General features: G+C 38.0%; 2 protein-coding genes across 2 annotated transcripts in view; one reads left to right on the top strand and one right to left on the bottom strand.

Moving 5' to 3' along the window:
• Positions 1-2,361: 2,361 nt before the first annotated feature.
• Positions 2,362-19,388, top strand: part of LOC5566918 (estradiol 17-beta-dehydrogenase 11) — a 32,130-nt gene continuing 15,103 nt past the window's right edge. Inside the window, exons 1-2 of the mRNA XM_021856017.1 lie at positions 2,362-2,403; positions 2,487-2,604. Of these exons, the coding sequence (XP_021711709.1) occupies positions 2,362-2,403; positions 2,487-2,604 (160 nt within the window). The remainder of the gene's footprint in view (positions 2,404-2,486; positions 2,605-19,388) is intronic.
• Positions 4,429-17,708, bottom strand: LOC5566919. Its single transcript, XM_001651283.2, has 5 exons — positions 17,660-17,708; positions 15,696-16,371; positions 15,442-15,637; positions 4,673-4,951; positions 4,429-4,603 (listed from the first exon to the last, which is right to left on the bottom strand). Exons 2-4 carry the CDS (start codon positions 16,367-16,369, stop codon positions 4,703-4,705), a joined length of 1,119 nt encoding a protein of 372 aa, XP_001651333.1. The 5' UTR covers positions 16,370-16,371; positions 17,660-17,708; the 3' UTR covers positions 4,429-4,603; positions 4,673-4,702.

The raw sequence follows: 19,388 nt of genomic DNA on the forward strand, positions 1-19,388 counted from the left end.
ATTCGTAACGCCTGCTGAAATGATCACTGACAGCATAAAGATATCATGGAAACGTGAAGTTTGTTCCGGTAAACAAGAACTATGTTCACGAGTTCAAGAACATAGTTCTGAATCGCGTTCTGGCGATCCGCGACTGAAATGACATATTTTGAGACCCCTCATTGCCCACTTTCTAAAGAATCATTTGAATAAACTATGATATGAGATACTGCCGTTTATTTTCAATACAGCACCATGGGTATTACACTAGTTGCACATCTAATAATTGTCCAGAAGCCCAGACAACTACATATTTTAAAGGATTATGAACAGGAAAAGTTCCGTCGTTCGTCCAGCTACGCTCTCGAGGAAGCATCCATGCTATCAGCTGCAATTTCGGTCCGTTTCACCAGCATGCTTCATTTTAAGCAGGAGCAACGACTAAATAATCCATCTTTGGTATCCGTTTGAATAAAATTCCGACTGTAATCAAACAAATTGCAGTAAAAAATAAAGTTTCTGGGAGAAAATCTATGGCAGCTTCGTACTAGGGTCTGCTTTGTTAACTACTAGGTTTTGCGCATGCGTTATTATTATTGACAGTGCGCGTGAACATAGTTCGCGCTATCTAGAACCAAATCACAAATATGAACTTTCGATATCGTGATTTCAGAAACACGGTATGGAAAGCGTTACGAAATGAAGACGTTTAAACAGAAAGAGAACTATTGTTCTCAAAATAGTGAAACAGGTCACGGAAACAACAAGTGTTGAACCACGATAACGGGAACTAAATCATGAATAGGCATAAGCTATGTGTTCTGTATCTTGTGATATTTTGTTCAAGAATATCAGAACGGATTTTTTACGTGTATGTCGATATCGCCTCTAAGGTCTGCTCGGTGTTCGGTGGTGCTGGAACAGCAGACTATAGACATGCCCTATATCAACTGCAGCAATTCGCTGTAGACAGGATGTCCCGGGCCCAATCCATCTGACAAGCCAATCAGGCCCTCTGTCACCAAAGAAAATGGTGTCGATAGCCTGTGGAACTGCCAGCCGCGTCAAAAGTAGCCGGAATTCTCCAGGTAGAATCTCTAACAATTCTAATTTTTCATCAAACTAATTCACAAGCCTATTTATTTCCTGTCGGTAACCATTCGAATCTTTTTAATTTGAAGGGGAAATATATGATATAATTCATATAACAATGTTGTAGCAGGTAATTTAGTTCCTCCCCTTTTTTTCCTACGGGTAACCGTAACTAATTTTTGCCACAGGTAACTTTGATTCCATCACACCATTAACGGAAATCTCAAAGGAAAATCATTAGAAAATGTATCTACTTCTAATAACATGTACTCCTCTGATTTTGATGTTCTAACTGAAAAATTGAATCAAATGATCAATCATTGTTAAAATCCACCATTATGGCTGAAGCAGTCCAAGTTGTTGTAAAATTGATCCATTTTTATAATTTTTTGAATTGGAATGCTCGTTCTTTGAATGGTAAAGAGGACAAGCTGTTTAATTCTTCAACAGCTAATAACATACATATAGCAGTCATTACTGTAACATATTTGAAACCTGCATCCAAAGTCAAAAGAGATACAATGTTGTTTGTTTATCGCAATGATCGACTGGATAATGCATGTGGTGGAGTTGCTATCATCATTTATAAGCGTATAAAACATCAACTTTTTTGTCATATGAAACCGAAGTTTTTGAAACTTTGGGTGTTTCTGTTGAAGCACAGCTTTGTAATTATACTTTCATAGCTTCCTATTTGCCTTTCCAATGCACTGGACCTGGACAGCAAGTATATTTGCTTCAAACTAACTTGGGAAAATTTATTCGCAATAAGTCAAAATACTTTGTCATTGGAGATTAAATGTCTTAATGTCAAACATCGCCCTTGAAAAAAATCTTAAAGCAGTTCTAATGGCATGATTTTATTAGACGAGTGCTATTCAGGAGATTTTTTATACGCAGAAATCTCATAAAGAAACGATTGCCTCACTTGAACTCCATGGGGGATTTACACCTCCCGGAATATTTTTTGTCTTGTTCGAGGTATGGTAAAGTGTACAGAAACACTTTGTTTAATTTTCCTAGAAAGACAAAAATAAACAAAATAAAAACTGCTCAACATTGCATGCGTGTATATTAATCACTGGAAAGGTGTGAACATTGTTTCCAAATTTAAACCGCAAACCGAACGCCTCGAGCCAAGTTCGACAAATTGACACTCATGCGCACCTGTCTAAGCATTTACAGAAATAGTAAATTGATTAATGCATATTCAATCAGTAATAAAAGTCATGCAACGAATCGTGAGAAAAATCGCACAAAACTGACCAAGCTTGAGGATTGCATGGCCCGATGGCTACATACGGCATCGCACGAGATGGGGGTGCCATAAATGTATTTGCAATAAACTGTTTAAACAATAATCATAGCGTTTTACGGCTGTTTGCTCACGAAACATCTTTTTCTGTTTGTTTCAGGATGTCTCCGGCCAAGTGGTACTAATCACCGGAGGAGGTGGCGGAGTGGGGCGAATTTTGGCGCAGAACTTTGCCAGACTACGGACGCGAGTTGTCATCTGGGATATTAATAAGGATGGTAAGTACCTAGCTACAATACATTCGAGCATATACAGTAGACTGATGCAAATTTTGAAGTTTTTGCTCCCCTATGCTTAAACGGTGTCAATTATGATGAAAATCATTCTCCCAAAATTTGAAGTGATTTGGAAGAAATTTGGTTGTGCACAGGTCATTTGAAGTTTTTATGGAAATTACTATGGAAAAGACCAACCTTTTGTGTTCAGTCCTCTAACCGCTCGTAATAATAATTTATGGAAAAGTGAACAAACTCTACTAATGTGAAATCTTCCCAGCTACAACTTTGCCAAAGACCACATTTTGGTGGGACTTAAGCATAATTTGTTATTATTCATAACAAAGTGTAATTCATGCTGAGATGATCATTCAATTACTTTCAGAGCAACACTGTTGTTTTGCTGTAGAACATAGTAGCCTGGATTAGTGATCCTTTATAGAAAGATAAGCGGAAGTAAAATGGAATGATTTGGCAACTGACCAGCAGTGCTGATTTTTCTCCGCACCAAGAACAATATTGTAACACGGACATGACTTCCTCATCGCTAAAAAGTGTATTTTGTTTCGTTATACATCTTTTAGCTACATATCCATACTAATAAACAGCCAAAAAAATCAATAACTAAAAATCGCATTGACAAAAATTTAAAATAGAAAAATATTTCATTGATTTGCTTCATACAAAATTACTTTTACCGAAATAATTTCAAGCGGATTACATTACTCTTCAAGAAAAGTTCAAAACAAACATAACGCATGTTCATTTGGCTCACACTTTGACAGCTCTCGCTGCTCGATTGGCTCACACTTTGACAGAAATGTCAGCTTCCGCGAATCTCTCTTATAAAGCATTACTAGCCTGGATTACTTTGATCTATTCTACCTGCCAGGAGCACCACTGTTGCCTGCCGAGCAGTTGGTTAAGCATACAAAATGCAAACCTAGTTTATGATTAGGAATATCAATTTATCCTTAAGTACTATCAAAATGTGGTCTTTGGCAAAGTTGTAGCTGGGAAGATTTCACATTAGTAGAGTTTGTTCACTTTTCCATAAATTATTATTACGAGCGGTTAGAGGACTGAACACAAAAGGTTGGTCAGCAAAGTTGTAGCTGAAAGGATTTCACATGAGCAGAGGTTGTTCACTTTTCCATAAAATATTATGTCGAAGCGATAGAGGCGTGAACACAAAAAGTTGGCGTTTTCCATAGTAATCTCCATATTAACTTCAAATGGCTTGTGCACAGTCTAATTTCTTCCGAATCATTTCAAACTTTGGGTGAATGATATTTACCATAATATAAATCGTTTAAGCATAGGGGAGCCAACATTTCAAAATTTGCATCACTCTAATATACAGTGATTCAAATTTATATTCGTACATACGTGTTCACATGAAGTTTATGAGACAAAAAACTATAAAATAATATTATGAATTCTGACAAATAGTATTCATTTACTTGGATCTTTGGGAAAAGTAATGAATTTGTGTCTAAAATCTACCCAATTCCACATTCAACATTCAAACAACACTTAAAACTTAATTTCAATGATCCATATGGTTTCTCAAGTCCTTTGTAACGTTGCTCAGTTGTTTAATAGTAGATTTATAAATGAAACTTAAGTGGATGTATGATGAGTAGTAAGACGAACAGCAACATATTTTTTTTTAAAATTCCTAGGAATGAAATCTGCGAAAGCTGAATGAAGTAGCTACGAGTTGGTATCGGCAACCTTGAAATGAGAATCTTGTTTCAAATAACATGTGTAAGGAATTTCATACCATCACGGTTTAATTTTCGGATTCCAGTAAAATGAGCTTAGTGTGTATGATCTCCATTTTTGATAAAATAATTTATGTTTGATACACCACTTGATAGTTTTTGAACCAAACTCATGTGTAAAGAATGCCCATGTTCGAATATGAAATTGAGTCACTGTATGGCGGTCTCCAACTGCAGAGAGGTGATAATCAACTACCAAGCGAAAATGGGCATGACTGAAACCAAAACGAACAGATAATTTATTCCATCCAACAAAATCCGGTCATTGAACTCCCTAGATTTACCTCTCTAAGTGCTTCCCTATGTCGCCATACTTAGCGCTGAATTTTAATCGTTCTCATCATAAAAGTGACCGCAAAGTAGAGTGTCTCGATCATGGTGGTAAAAACGGGAACCGACATCTTGTACAGTCCTCCGCAGGTGAATCGGAACGGGCGCTGCGAGTGCATGATCACGATCAGCATCATGGTTTTCACGCTTCGGTAGTGCTTCTCGATAGGACTGCGGTACTTCATCTGTCCGGGCCAGTCCTGCTGGTAGAGGGCGTTGGCAATGAGGTGATTCTGTGGATTAATATTGGGGAGAAAAGTTAGGTTAACTGAGCGATGCATTTTAGGACGATAAGTATGTGTTGAAAAATAACTAAAGAATTATAAAGCTACACTTATTATGCTACTACTTCTCGAATGACGCAAAAGTTATTTTCCAGAACAACCATTGTCTCAAAATGCCTTGAAAAAAAAAAGTTAAGAAATAGGAAGCAATAAAAAAAATCAAATTGGAGAGTAAGATGCACCGAGGTCGGTCCAGCGATTCCGATTGGAGGGTAGCTTCCGGTTCACTAGCTCTTCGGCGACCAAATACTGGTGATTTGTCACGATCGCTACTCGGCATAGTCCCCGACGGTGGAGCTAGTATACTCCAGAAAAGAGTTCCCGACGTAGGAATATCTCCCGAAGCTGTTAACGTAACGCGTTTGTTCCCGCTTCACTTCTGCTGACCGCTGAAGTGCCGAGGTCGAATCAGCGATTCCGGTTGGAGGATGGCTTTAGGTTCACTGGTTCCCCGACGAATCTTGCCGGTGAGTCGCTACGGACTACTCAGAGTAGTCTCCGATGGTGAATTTATCCTACTCCGACGAAGATTTCCCCAACGGCGAAAGATCTCCCGAACCGATGCTATGTGGGTGGATGCCGAGGTCGGTCTTGCGATTCCGGTAGAGGTAAACTTCCGGTTAACAGGCGCCCCGACGACCATTTGCCAGTGCTGTTTCGCGATCTACTCAGCTAGTCCTCGGCGGAAGGGCATAGCCAACTACGACGCGATGCTGGTCGGTTGGAGGATGAGCCCCGGTTTGCAGACGCCTCGACGAATTATTACCAATACTACGCTACGCTCGCTCTACTCGGTCTAGTCCCCGGTGGAGGATCTAGCCTACTCCGGTCGCACCCGACTGCCTCAGATGATATCGTACGATACGCACTCGATACACGCATGGCCATCAGTCTGAACGTATGTACTGTTCAGCCTGGAGCGGTTTCTCTTCGTCTGTAATGCTGTCAACCACACGGGGCCAGCGTATCTGAGTATCGATGTTGATACGCTCGCCAGTAGTCGCTTCTTGCTGCTGCTGATCTCTGAAATGTTGGGAAAGATTCGGGATAGAGCTGATATTACCTTCACGGCCCTCTCACGTACATAATCAACATAGCTGTTGAAGCTCAGCCAATCATCACTCCCAGGTAGCTAACTTCCCGCTTTGAGTCGATGGTACACTGTTTAATCGAGATTCTCGCATGCTGCACTGCCTTTCGGTTGCTCATCATCACTACTTCGGTTTTGTGATGGGTTAACACAAGCTTCTTCCCTCGTATCCATTCTTCCACGGCGTCTACTGCATCGGTAGCAAGTATCTCTACCTCCTCTAGTGATATTCCGATGACTACGAGCACCACGTCATCCGCGAAGCCGACGATCTTCACACCCCGGGGAAAGTTTAGCTCCAACACTCCGTCATATATAGCGTTCCAAAGAGTCGGGTCAAGAATAGAACCCTGTGGGACGCCCGCCATGATTGTTGTGCACTTTTGCCCAGTGTCTGTTTCGTAGACCACGATTTTGAAAGTATTACCTAAAAAAATTACAAAGATACTCGGGGACCTCCAATCTGTACAGCGATTCGGCGATCGCAGCCCAACTAGCACTGTTGAAGGCATTTTTTACGTCCAGAGTGACCACTCCGCAGTATCGATTACCTCTCGTCTTTTGTTTCCACGCCGTCTCCATAGCTTCCACGACCGTTTTAGATGGCATCAACGGTGGATCTACCTTTCCGAAAGCCGAACTGCATGTCGCACAAGCCGTTTTCTCCCTCCGTGTGTTTTGTAAGCCTGTTTAGGATTACTCGTTCCCGCACTTTGCCAACTGTATCCAGCAAACATCTCCAGGAGGCTTCCCTGGTTTCGGCAGCAGCACCAGCTTTTGTCGTTTCAAAATGTCGGAGAAGCTACCCTCCTCGAAACATTTTTTGCAGCACGATCCTGAACCAGGGTTGGGAAAAAAAAATCTTACAGTAGCCAAACAGAGCCAATCGTAGTCACCGAAGCCAGTGAATCTCACGCCTATCGCTGCTGTAGGCAAAGAGCCTTGAAAATTGCAAAACACCCGTTTCTAAGGGTAACCCAAAATTACTGTAGAAAAATGTTCTATTTTCCGCTGCATTTCCCGCATTAAGAGCCTTCAATGACACTAACGATTTAGAAAATGCATGCACCCAACATAGGCTACTTGATGAGATTCACGATTTTGAACTACTGTACTGGGAAAGTCACGTGATTTTCGCGAAATTCAAGCCTACTACTATTACCATTCCCAGCACTGTCCTGAACAGTCAAAATTCATATTTATATTTTCAAATTTATTTTTTTACACTATAAAAATGATAATATTTATCATAAATGGGTAACACGATCCCATAAAATCAATATTTTTCGAATTATGAATTTAGTGGCTTAAGTGTCCGGTACTGGGGGATCTCCCCCTAACACTTTGGTTTCACATCGCAAATTTAAATTGATTCTTACAAAAATGGATTAGGCTGGATTTTAGAATGGTAACAATGACTATGATAACAATTTTCTTCCATACCTGTCAATCAGTTCATGGTCACATTTCACTTGATACCAGCCAATCAATGGCACACGCGCAAGTCGTTTTATGCCAAACGTCCATTATGCCTAACGTATATTATGCCTAACATCCTTATGCCTAACGTATTTATGCCTAATGGGGTGGTAGGTCATTTGGCATGAAGTCGTTTGGCATAAAGCCTTTTGGCATAAAGTCGTTTGGCATAATGGTCATTTGGCATAAAGTCGTTTGGCATAATGGTCGTTTGGCATAATAGTCGCTTGGCATAATGAGTCTGAAACCAAGAATTTCTCAATTTTTCCTTTTTTCGTTTCTATTGGATCTTTCTGATGACATCAGGCTTGTTTTAGAGTCAATGGATACAAAATTACAGTTTATTCAACAATCATTTACTCTTGAATAAATTTTAGCATGTTAGGAAAGTTATTGCCAATTGTATTTTATTATTTATCCAGAAATTAACCTTCTTTCAAATATGATTTCTTCTCTTGAGTTTCGCTTCTTTTAATTGTTCTATCTTTTTCTAAATATAGTGTAATCATGATTATAAGTATGAAAATTGTTGATTCAAAATTTCAATAAATTTCTCCATCTTTTATGCATAACCTGTTCTTTGGAGCAATATTTTTTAAGAATTTTTTTTTTGTTTCCAACTGACAAAAGGACGGCAATCGATAGCATTGATCTGCTTAAATTATCAGCGAAAAGAGAAATCAATTACTGCAGTTACTTCGATGGGCTGTGCTACCTTTCCCCGAATGTCGGTTCTCCGAACGCTAGTTCCCCGAATGCCAGTCCCCCGGATATCCCGTTTCCCTGACTAGCCTACTTCCCCGAAAAGTTTTTAGCTCTCATAATTGTCGTAACTTTATATATTTCAGGGTGGTGAACGAACTGACCATCTAATATGCACCCTTCTTTATTTAATTGGCGGTTCTTTTGAGTTTTATCGTCCTCAGCATTTTTGCCAACATGTGTATAGCCGAGAATGACAGAATACTTCCTTCTTTTGACTGTTCATCGTTCTTTCTTGTCACCACTTTTCGGAGAAACCAGACCAGGAAATGGCTTTCGGAGAAAAGTAGCACAACCACTTCAACGATTCTGAACGCACTTTTCTATGTCTTTTCGTTTTATTATGCCGAAATAATTTATGGCGTCCATTCTTCTATTGGTTTAATTATAAATTTTGCCTTCTTTTAAAAATAGGCTGTTCTTTATATTAATACTGTTTAAAATTTTATTATTTAGTAAAGCTAAATTTTAACCATTTTTAAATTTTGTTGTTTTATCAATTCTTGCAAGATGTGTTGTTAGAATGATAATTACTTTAGAATTTGCCAATATTCAACATATACTTTTTTGGGGCAAACGCGTGATCTCCTTCCGAGATATGCTGGTATAAATATTATTTCAATCACAAATTTTTCCTTCTCTCGATAATAGACGGTGTTAGAATTTATATTGAACCGTTGAAAAGTTTTGCCACAATTTTCTTTTAAAGATGTGTTGTTCATATTACCTATGCTATGAACAGATGTTTTGCGTTAGAGCCTTAAACATTTTAAACGAAAAATAATCTACTCTCGTATATAGGCTATTTTTGCATTAAGTCTCATTGATAGATCTTTGGATTAGAGCTTTTGATATTTTGCAAAAAACATCCATTCTTTTATCAAATACTTTTCATCGAGTGTTAAGCCCCACGCACAATGTGAGCGGCAGCGCGGTACAACGGCATAACGGCAAGCCCATCTTGAGCTACACTCTACTTGTCAAGTCAATGTTGAAAGGAATTTAGTCAACATGGGATTAATAAGTAAAGTGTAGATCAAGATGGGCATGCCGTTTTGCCGTTGTACCGCGTTGCCGTTTACATTGTGCTTGGGGCCTTACGTCCAAACTGGGACACAGCTTGATGTGCAGCGAAATATTCTATGAGCGTACTCTTGATGAATAACTGTGAACTTTCTTCGTCAATTTACTGTTTTCAAATATGTACATCGCAACAAGCTCATAGATACTCTATGTTCTGAGATGTAGAGACCCGTCACGAGTTTTATTTAGCAATCCTCTCTAATGTTACAACAATTTTTGAAATTCTTTGCTTGGAAAATCTCCGAAAGAACACCACCTACCAAAAATTTTTGCTATGGGCTCGGTGGTGTTGATCTTTGGAAAGCTTAAAAAATGTCAATATTTGTTTTAAGTCAATCATTATGCCAAACGGCCATTATGCCAAATGACCATTATGCCAAACGGCCATTATGTCAAACGACCATTATGCCAAACGACTTTATGCCAAACGGGTACAATCGCCTTATCGTAATAATAAACTGACATCATTTAATAGAAAATTTTTCAAATAATATGATATTTTCAGTGCACGATATCCGAAAACAGTGTTTTATAGAATCCTGAGTAACTCATGGTGGTGGCAGCTGAATGTCTATCTACGGATAGTCAAGAACACTATCTTTATTAGACTGGCCCAGCTCAGTATGGGAGAAAAATAACGTTATATAATTCCACGGGGCACCCCGCAGGATTATTCTTTAGAATTAGAGAAAGATTTCCTGAAAATTTCAGCTCATTTGGTCGTTCCATTAGCTGGCGCATTTGAATTGAAGTTAATACGGGATTTCCAGCTAAAACATATGGGAAACAGCACATCATCTACTGTTTGGTTCAGGAAAATTGTTAATCGCGTTCAATTGAACCCAGAATGTCAAAAATACTACTCGATACCATAGCGAATAATATTGTAGAAGGTTGTATCATAACTAAAATTGATAAAGATGGTGTTTTAACTATCTGAAGTAGTAATGCAACACTGCTTTGTATTTCTTCAACATAGCTTGGTGGTAGTCGCTAAGCGCATCATAGCCACCTATGACGCTGGGCGAGCTGCTGCATAAGGCGCATGCATACAAGTGATTGTACGAGAGTGCTGATCTAAGCCTATCTTTCGACAGCTGAAAGACTAATGAAAATGAGCTTAAATCCAGATACAAACTTCTGCAACTATGTTTATTAGGGTATCAATTAGTGAATTAGTCATTCTGGGCTCAATTGAACGCGTGTACGAAACGAAACAGTGACATAATGTCAATTTTCAATACATTTGAAACGAATATTCCATACAAACTTCAAATTGAAAGCGCCAGCTAGTGGAGCAACCAATTGAGTTCAAATTTTGAGAAAGCCTTTTTCTTGCCCTAAGACACATATCTAGGGGGTGCCCCGTTGAGTTTTACAACTTTTTTGTTTAAGGGCCAGTCTAATCTTTATTGTCGCACTTCATAGTAATCTTAAGAAAAAAATAATAAATAAATCGAGATAATGCGCCCCAACCGGGCAATATGCCCCATTTCTTTTTCAAGGGATTGAGGCTTCTTTAACACGTAAATACATATCTTAAATATCCACGAAAAAAATATGCTGCTCATATTAGATCTTTGAGAAGTATGAAAAACCAATAGATTTTTCAAAAATATCGAAAATCAGCTTTTTAGCGTAAAATTTCTAAATCGATAAGCAAGCCTCGTTGTAAATGAAGCCCTTCCTTTACTATTGTACTTATCACAAAAACTTTTACCGGAAGACGACTGCTAATGGACTCTTTTAGGCTTAGCAAGTGGTGGAATTTCTCTTGGACCATTTGCACAACGCTGTGGAACGTTTTTCTGTGAGACGGGCATATCGCCCGGTTTGTTTTGAAACGTCAAAATTTAGACCGTTTACAAAAAAAAAACGTCTTGTACTCTTTTAAGAAGCTACCTAGCAAGAGAATGTTGCAAGCAGAGCATGGCCAACTTGCAACATAACACTTTGACAACAAAAACGATAGAAGTAATGCATTTGCTACTGTGATAGAGCGGTTTTTCTTTAAGGGGGCGTATTATACCTGTTTACCCTACCCACAGAAATGCTTAAAAGCGGAAAGAATTTGTGGATTGAGGATAAAAATAATACCTGGTGATACCTAGAAAAAATTTTGGAAGGATATTGGAGAGATCGAAGTAATTTCAAAAACATTCAAGAAACTAGATACATCTGAGGATTTGATTAATTAATTACATAAATCATTGAATTAAATTTTAAAATGGAGTCAATTTAAATTTGACTTTGAATTTCTGCCTAACAACCCCTTCAACATTTTTGGGCCCAGTTTGGCATTATGTGGGGGCAGTTGAAAAAATATTTAGCAAAATCCGAAGGTTTCCATAATGTTGCTGAATAAATCAGAGGACTTCTAATAAATTTTCAGTTTATTTCCTATTTTTTATTATCCCCCTTTGACTATCCAAAGATCCATGAGACAAAAAGTCAAATAAATATTTGTATTGGCCATTGGGCCATAACACGTATATAAGGAAAGTTTTATGCGACTTTTGAAACAATTTTGTATTTTTGATAAATGTTTGAAAAATTGTATTATACTATATCCTACAAATGCCTGGATCTAATTTCACGTGTAATACAAAAATTTGTACAATTTATATTTTTCTACATTCTATCTATTACAGCAGAAGAGCTTGGTGGAATTGAAATAATTTAAAATCTTTTTTTTTTTCGTTAGCTCCATTTTCAAAAGTACTGCAAAAACTCAAATTTTAATTATTGTCGAAAACCGGTACCCAGAAGTGGCTTCAAGAGAAAACGAAAGAGGATAGGGATGCTCAAAAATAACAATTAGAAAAATCAACCACCAAATTTCACAAATTTACGATTAAAAATAAATCATTGTCCAAACGTGTTTTGATTGATTCGTGATTGAGCTTGAGCTTGAGCTTGATTGGCCGCCCGTGGATGCTACTCCAGTATCGCCAGATCAGCTGCACTTACACAAGGAACCAACCGAATGACTGCTTGGGACTAACAGGCATCCTCAGTGTATAAGTGCTGGTGATCTTCTGATTTTAGCGACAATGGTGCCTGTCACGACAGAATGCAGACCAATGTGGGGAAGGGGGAGGAATTGATAATGCATTATGCTGGCTACCACGTAGACCGTATATACCACTGCATCTAAGCCAGTTCATGTGGGGGTGTATGGATTGGGAGAAAGGCATGGCAGAGAAGTTTGCTTTTGTGGTTAGCAGACTGCCTATGTATCAGGCGTAAGGAAAGGCATACGCGTGGAAGAATGGAAGCGTTAGGGTTACGGTTTCTTGTCCGTCTCTGGTTCTAGCGTTTGCTATGAACGAATATAGTTTGAGTGTGATAGATTTAGGATGGAGTAGACGCAAGTGAGAGATATACAACTACAAAGTACTAGGAAATGGACGGGCCTGGGATTGAACCCATAACCTTCTGCTTATGAAGCAGAAGCGGTAGCCATCAGACCACCAACCCTGTTATCCGTGTTTAGATCGATTCAAGATAGCGAAAAATGATTCATAGATCGAAAATAAAAAATTGGGTATTAGAAGGTTAAGGAAGTTAAACAAAAATTACTGACGAAATTTTTTAGCAAAACATCACATAGTATTCCTCAAGGGGTTTCTATATGGAACCTTTTACTATAATTTACTGAAAGGTATAAAATACTCAAATCTACTTTTTATTCTCGTTTTTGAAGATTATCCACAGAGGTTCCAAAAATACGTAGAACAGTTTGTCGGAATAATATTGAATTGCAATGAAGCAAAATACCCTTTATATTCTAATGTAAAAACCACTAAAAATTTTTGAAAGTGACCATCGAAGCAATCGGCAACGGTTTTTCGAAGGAATTTCTCGGAATCATTACTGAATAAATTTCTTTAAAATTGTTCAGACAAATAAATGATAAACGTCATCAAAATTTATTTTTAAAACTTTTGGCATGAATCCCTATATAAATTTTGAATGAACCCATTGGAAGTTTTATAATTTTCGATCTTTCTAATTGTGTGCTTAAGAACCGGAAATTTGTCTCGTCGAAATCTTTGAAAGAACTTCAGTATCTTCACATTGAGCAATGAAAAAAAATGCTGGGAGGCGTTTTGGACGGAGGACAGATGCTGGAAGGAACCCCTCCAAGATGCAATAGCGGGTTTTCTGGAAAGGGAGAGCTTCGCGAAAAAGACAATGCAAGATACCCAAAAATTTATTGATGAATTTCCTGAAAGCTCGTGTTTATTAAAAACAAAATCTAGCGTCTCAAAAACATTCCTTGAAGGATCTCATCGTTTGAGCTAATATTGTTTGGGACAATTTTAGAATCTTCCATGAAATTTCAGAAAATAAATATTCAATCCTCTATGCGATAAATAATTTTCCGTTTGAATTCCTCAATAATCACAGGAAGAATTCTTGGAAAGAATACTGTGATATGAAAAAGCATTCATCAAAAAGTCATGGTAATGCAATATAACTCAGTAACACGTAACGCAGGTGGATCACCTTTTCGTGGTGCGTTATGGGGTAAGATCTACCAATTTGAACCCTAGTCTCATCTTGTTTGTCGGGCTAGGGTAATATGTTTTGGTAATTCAAGGATTCACTGTACAAAGTCCTTGTTACTGGCAACAGTTTCTGAAAATTAATCTATTTTACCTAGCAGATGGTTAAAGACTCGGAGTTGGTCAGTCCCGAGACTACACTTGAAGCCAGGATAACAATCATGAGTATTAACTCAACAAGGACTGTAATTACTGGTAATTCAAGGACTCACGTGAATTCTGATTACTAAACAAATTTTCTAGCTTGATTCGGTTTTGCTGCTAGCATAAAGCCCCTTTTTCTAGTATTTTTCTGGGACTAAACTAAAAGCGAAACAAGGATGGGACTTGAGTTCCGTTGCATGGTCAAATATCAGTAGTACCGATTTAGTTTCTCAGAAATTTAATCGATTATGTTTGCTGAGGGGCGCGCCATCGGTGAGATGTAAATTTCTATGAAGGGTGTAAATAGCGGGACCTTTTCATCATAGTCGATTTGTATCAATATCTGAGGAATCAAAACAAGAACTGTACAGAAATCGATGCTTCATTACCTATCAATGGAAATAGAGTAATACGACATGCACTATACACTAAGGATACGGGTAATGACACAACAGATCTAAATACTGGTTGCAGTGGCGCATCCGAACAGAGAAAAAAAATATAACTCAGTGAAACAGTGCTTGGTGCAAATTCTGGAGGATTTTCTAAATCTCAAAAAGAACACCATGTTTTGAAAAATTCTCGTAAGAGGATTTTCGGATCATCAGCTACTCTGTTGCGTCACTTTAACAATATCACGAAAATTAAAGAGAAAAATAAAAAACAATCGTTACATGTCTACACCATGTAGGTTAGGGCTGTTCAAAATTAAAAAAAAAAAATAAAATCCAATCTCTCATGTCTTCCTTACTATCGTTATCATAAAAATAATGTTCTGTGAAATTTTCAGCTTTTTCGGTGGTGATTTAAAGGTGGCCCAAAGACAATATAGGTTTATATGGAAATTACTATGCAGAAATTTTGAAAAATGTTCTAATTACGTTAGATCTGGAATGTATGTCCCATAGTAAAAACTCTTTTCAAACCATAGTAAAGAAAGTTTTTAAAGACAGCAACTCAATATGACGGATAGGAGAAAAGATATTCATAGGTATGTTTGCTCTTAATTAGCTTGATATGCGATTATAGCCCTGCAAATATCTACAAAAATCTCAAACAAAACTAGCTCAAAAGAAATGTGTTTCTTCAGCAACATCCTTCATTAAGATTTGGATAACGAGTTTTCGCTATGGGATGATAAGTTTGTACTTATATTCCAGTACTGACGTGTTTGGAGTTTTTTTTTCTAATTTCTCCATAGTAATTTCACAGAACACCATTTTTATGGTAAGGATGGTAAGGAAGATATGGGAGATTAAATTTTCAAACATTATTAAATTTTGAATCGCCCTAATGTAGGTACTACTTACCTTCTCATCCAAGTCATCCACTAGATGGGCGTAATAGTAAAACTCGATGATGGTAACCACCACGTGAATGAGTCCCAAATAATTGAATACGCGGTCCTTCAGCATAACGAAAATAAGAGTCGAAATCGTCGTCACAATGTAGAATCCCAGTCCCAAGAAAATGGGCTCGACAATGTTGCGCAAAAGGCCAACTAACCTGCAAAAAGTTAACATCAGTTGAAAATTACCATCAAATCAACTAAAATTAACTCAACTCCATAACTTCCCCATGCCGGCTAATACAGTAAACCAATCGCCGCTCGATTCCGGTCCACAAGATTTCCTCCTTTTTCACAAAAACCTGCGGACGTCTTTCGCTCCTCCTCAATGCAATCGGGGGCTTGTCATGAAATATCTTTGCAAACGCTTTCGCCAGAATTTCCAGCTCTGTTTGGAACCAATGCATCAAAAACGACACCACCAGGATCGAAGTTGCGTAAACTCCGTGATGCAACAGCGAGAGAAGTGCATTTGCCTGCACCAGCATCATGTGATACCAGCTGACCTCCGACGCCCCAAAGCCCACATAGGAACTGGTCGGGCTGGTCAGAGCCATGAAGGCCACCACGTAAAACACGTTGAAGCCGGCGACGGAGAAGAAAATCTTCCACGTGATGAAGTAGGTCCTGCGACGGAGCCGATACGAAACGGGGTCATCCCGGTGGAAGACATGGGCGTTGAAGTAATCGATGAGGGTTTGCGACTTGTCGAAGGTGACTCGAATGACGGTCATCTTAAACGCCACCAGCAGGTAGGACATGAGCGAGATGATGCAGTACCCGAGCATGATCAGTGTGGTTTCGCCGGACATTTGTACGATGACGAAGATCACCGGAGGGCATAGGAGGATGAGGACGAGGATCCAGCGCAGGTTGCGGCGGCCGTCCATAGCTGTGCGTCATTGAAAACAAGGATTAGATTGATTGATTAATGCGCATTTTTTTACAAAAGTTAAATGATTAAGGTTTTTAACTGCCCATACTCGCATAATAGTTCCATTTTTTATAGGAAATCCCATAGAATATGGGACTGTTATGCGAGTATGTGCAGTTGATTACATCAAAATGAATAATTAGTTTGATGCTTTAGATGAATTTTCCGAACATCAAACCGCAACAGCCTCTAGCCCAGGCTTTTTGATTTTTCTGAGGAAACAAAGAATGCCTCTAATCGTAGTCAGTTGTTCCGAATTTTGAGGATTCAGGCAGGAGATCTTGAACTCCATTAGAAGAATCAAGGTTTCCTTCAAATCGCAAAGAAAGGAGACTGTCGCGATTTGTCGGAAACTCTTTAAGATAGCGAACTTCTTCTCAAACATCTTGAAGAGAAGAAGCACAGCTTTTTACTTATGACGTCTTACGTCTAGAAAAGTCTCTCAAGTGACTATAAGTCTAATGCAGAGTTTAAAAATAGAATAAATGATTTTAATTGAATTTTCCCCAGTCCAAGTAATCATTATGAAAAAGAGAATCCAATCTGGCATTCGTCGGAAAGCGTTTTCTCAAGAATATTATTTAGTTCACTTCAACAAAACTGATCTAAATAAATTGCTAATTTAATGTGCGGAGTAAAATTGCTGAGTGATAGATTCCAGCAATTTATAACGATATACATGTAAACAAATATTGAACGATCTTAGATAAAACTTAAAAATTTCATAATACCAAAAATTTCTGTCAAACATTATTTGACCATGTAGTATCAGTAATTCCGTCTACTTTTAAAAGACAGTTTTTGGAAAAACATCGCTCATAAATATCTTACCGAAACAATGAAGAAAAAAGCGAACATGAGCAAAGCAGTCCGTATGGTTGGAAAAGTAGTTGAACCTTTTGTAGTGGTACAGCAAAAATGTCGAAACTCGACCAACCGTTCGGCTCCACATTTTCCGCTCGGAGCTGTGCACTGAAGCAACGATTAACTGAACACTGTAAATCTTTAGATGGCTTGTCTCGTTAAGTTTTCCACGGTAAGCACGAACCAAGCTACTTACAGCACAACAACCAAGATTGATGTGAAGGGCCACATCAAAGACAATGCATTCGTCAACGCCTCTGTGGCGAACTAAATTATTTATACTCGAGCGAAGTTTTAATTGTTGCGTAATGAGAAAAGTTACCCAACATCTAATTTTCACGCTTCGCTCAATTAATTCCGAAAGTTTCCTAAACATAATTACCTTGTTTGAAGCGTCTGATCTCATCAAGTGCCAAGGGCCAAGGACTTGGGTGACATTCTTACAACGTCACACAGTGGCACGCCCTCACTGCAAAGGTTGAACAAAACCTGAATAGTGTTAAACTTTTTTTTGTAATAAATGAACGAGCTTTTTTTTTAATTATTAATTTATTTCGTGTTCATTGTAACATTTAAGTACATTTGTCGATTAAAAACTACCTTTTTTCTAATTTACATTGTTAGCATACATTCAACAAATTTCCAAACTTTCTTTTGAACATGGTTCTGTTATTCCATCTGATTTCCCTTATCGATTTTTTAAAGCAGAACAATTTTTTTGACGTCGTGATACTTAAACACCAAGCGATTGCATGACATCCAAGCCACAATCCAGCACATTGCTGTTCACTTGATGCATCTATATCCCATTGGAGTAAATCCTTCAACTTATCAAACGATATTTTTAATCGATCCCTCATTAGATTTTCTGTCCAATTTATTATATCTGTCGTTTTGGAACAACCACGTAATCTATGATCGTTGTTGTCTGTACTATTAAAAGCATCACACAAATCATTTTTTCAGATTACCAATTCGGTAAGCCATTAGCTTCTCTTTGTTTGGAATGATGTCGTTTGCTAGACGATAAATCAGATCTTTGTCGATTGATGGTATAAAATTCAGGCTTAACTTTTTCCAAATATTCGTCCATTCAATTTGTGGAAACCGCTCCTCGACAATTGCCGTTATGTTTTCCTCGAATAAAAAATGACGATACATATCCCGAGTACTTTTGAGAACGGTGTTTTGTTTTACCAAATTCGCTTCTCGTAACCAATCACTTCCATTTCTTGTCAGCAAGCCAGGCTTAAAGAAATATAGCAAATATTTTTCAGCTTCGTTATCTTCTCCGTTTTTATCGTATAATATGTTCCGAATAAATAGAGCCTTACATTTTGACTCCGGATCTACTAGACTTAATCCCCCTCTGTCTTTGTCAAGGTACATTTGTTCTCTTGATACCCTGAAAATCTCAGCTTTCCATAGAAATCTTTCAGTAACGCTTTTGATTTGGGCTACGTGTTTATTTTTCGGTGGGATATTGCAATTTTAGGCAAAACTTTCCGTTTTACGGTTCAACGAAAAGCTACCGCAGCAATCACATCACTGATTTCCACTGGTCAATTATCAGAAGGCTTCCATGATACCTTGGATACCCTCTTGATGATTGTTGTTTGTTGCTATTTTTCATAGTGTTTTCCATTTTAAGCATACTATGATTGAATTTTATGCTTCAATGATAGACTGATTCCGAAGCCTGCGGTAGAACTTTGACAGCTGCGGTAGAACTCTGCGGCTACCGCAAACTGGAAAATTTTCTTAACAACCGTAATAATTTGGGCAATGTAGTACATTTTTGATAGCACGAATGTGTTTAAGAGCCATGTTTTCTCTAATAAATTAAAATTTCTGGTTTGGTTGATTTTTATACTGAATTTCATGTCGTTGATTAACTTTTCGTAGTTCTCGTCGATCATTTTTGACCAAGTCCTGTGAATTATCAATCCCAGAATTTTTATTTTTTCCTGTTCTCTAATGATTTGTGTTCCACTTGATGCATTGTTCAGTCGAATGAAACAAGATTTTTTCAGATTCATCCGTATGTTTGCATACAACGAATATGAGAGTATGATTTGCATTACCAAATCAAACTCCTGTTAATTTTTGAT

The sequence above is a fragment of the Aedes aegypti genome, unplaced genomic scaffold (genome assembly GCF_002204515.2).
Source record: "Aedes aegypti strain LVP_AGWG unplaced genomic scaffold, AaegL5.0 Primary Assembly AGWG_AaegL5_hic_scaff_101_PBJ_arrow, whole genome shotgun sequence".
NCBI classification, from domain to species: domain Eukaryota; kingdom Metazoa; phylum Arthropoda; class Insecta; order Diptera; family Culicidae; genus Aedes; species Aedes aegypti.

Coding starts and splice junctions, on each gene's coding strand:
- LOC5566919 (XM_001651283.2), bottom strand. CDS start 16,369: ATGGACGGCCGCCGCAACCTGCGCTGGATCCTCGTCCTCATCCTCCTA. Junction 15,638..15,695: donor CGGCATGGGGAAGTTATGGA/GTTGAGTTAATT, acceptor AACTTTTTGCAG/GTTAGTTGGCCTTTTGCGCA. Junction 4,952..15,441: donor TGGATGACTTGGATGAGAAG/GTAAGTAGTACC, acceptor ATTAATCCACAG/AATCACCTCATTGCCAACGC.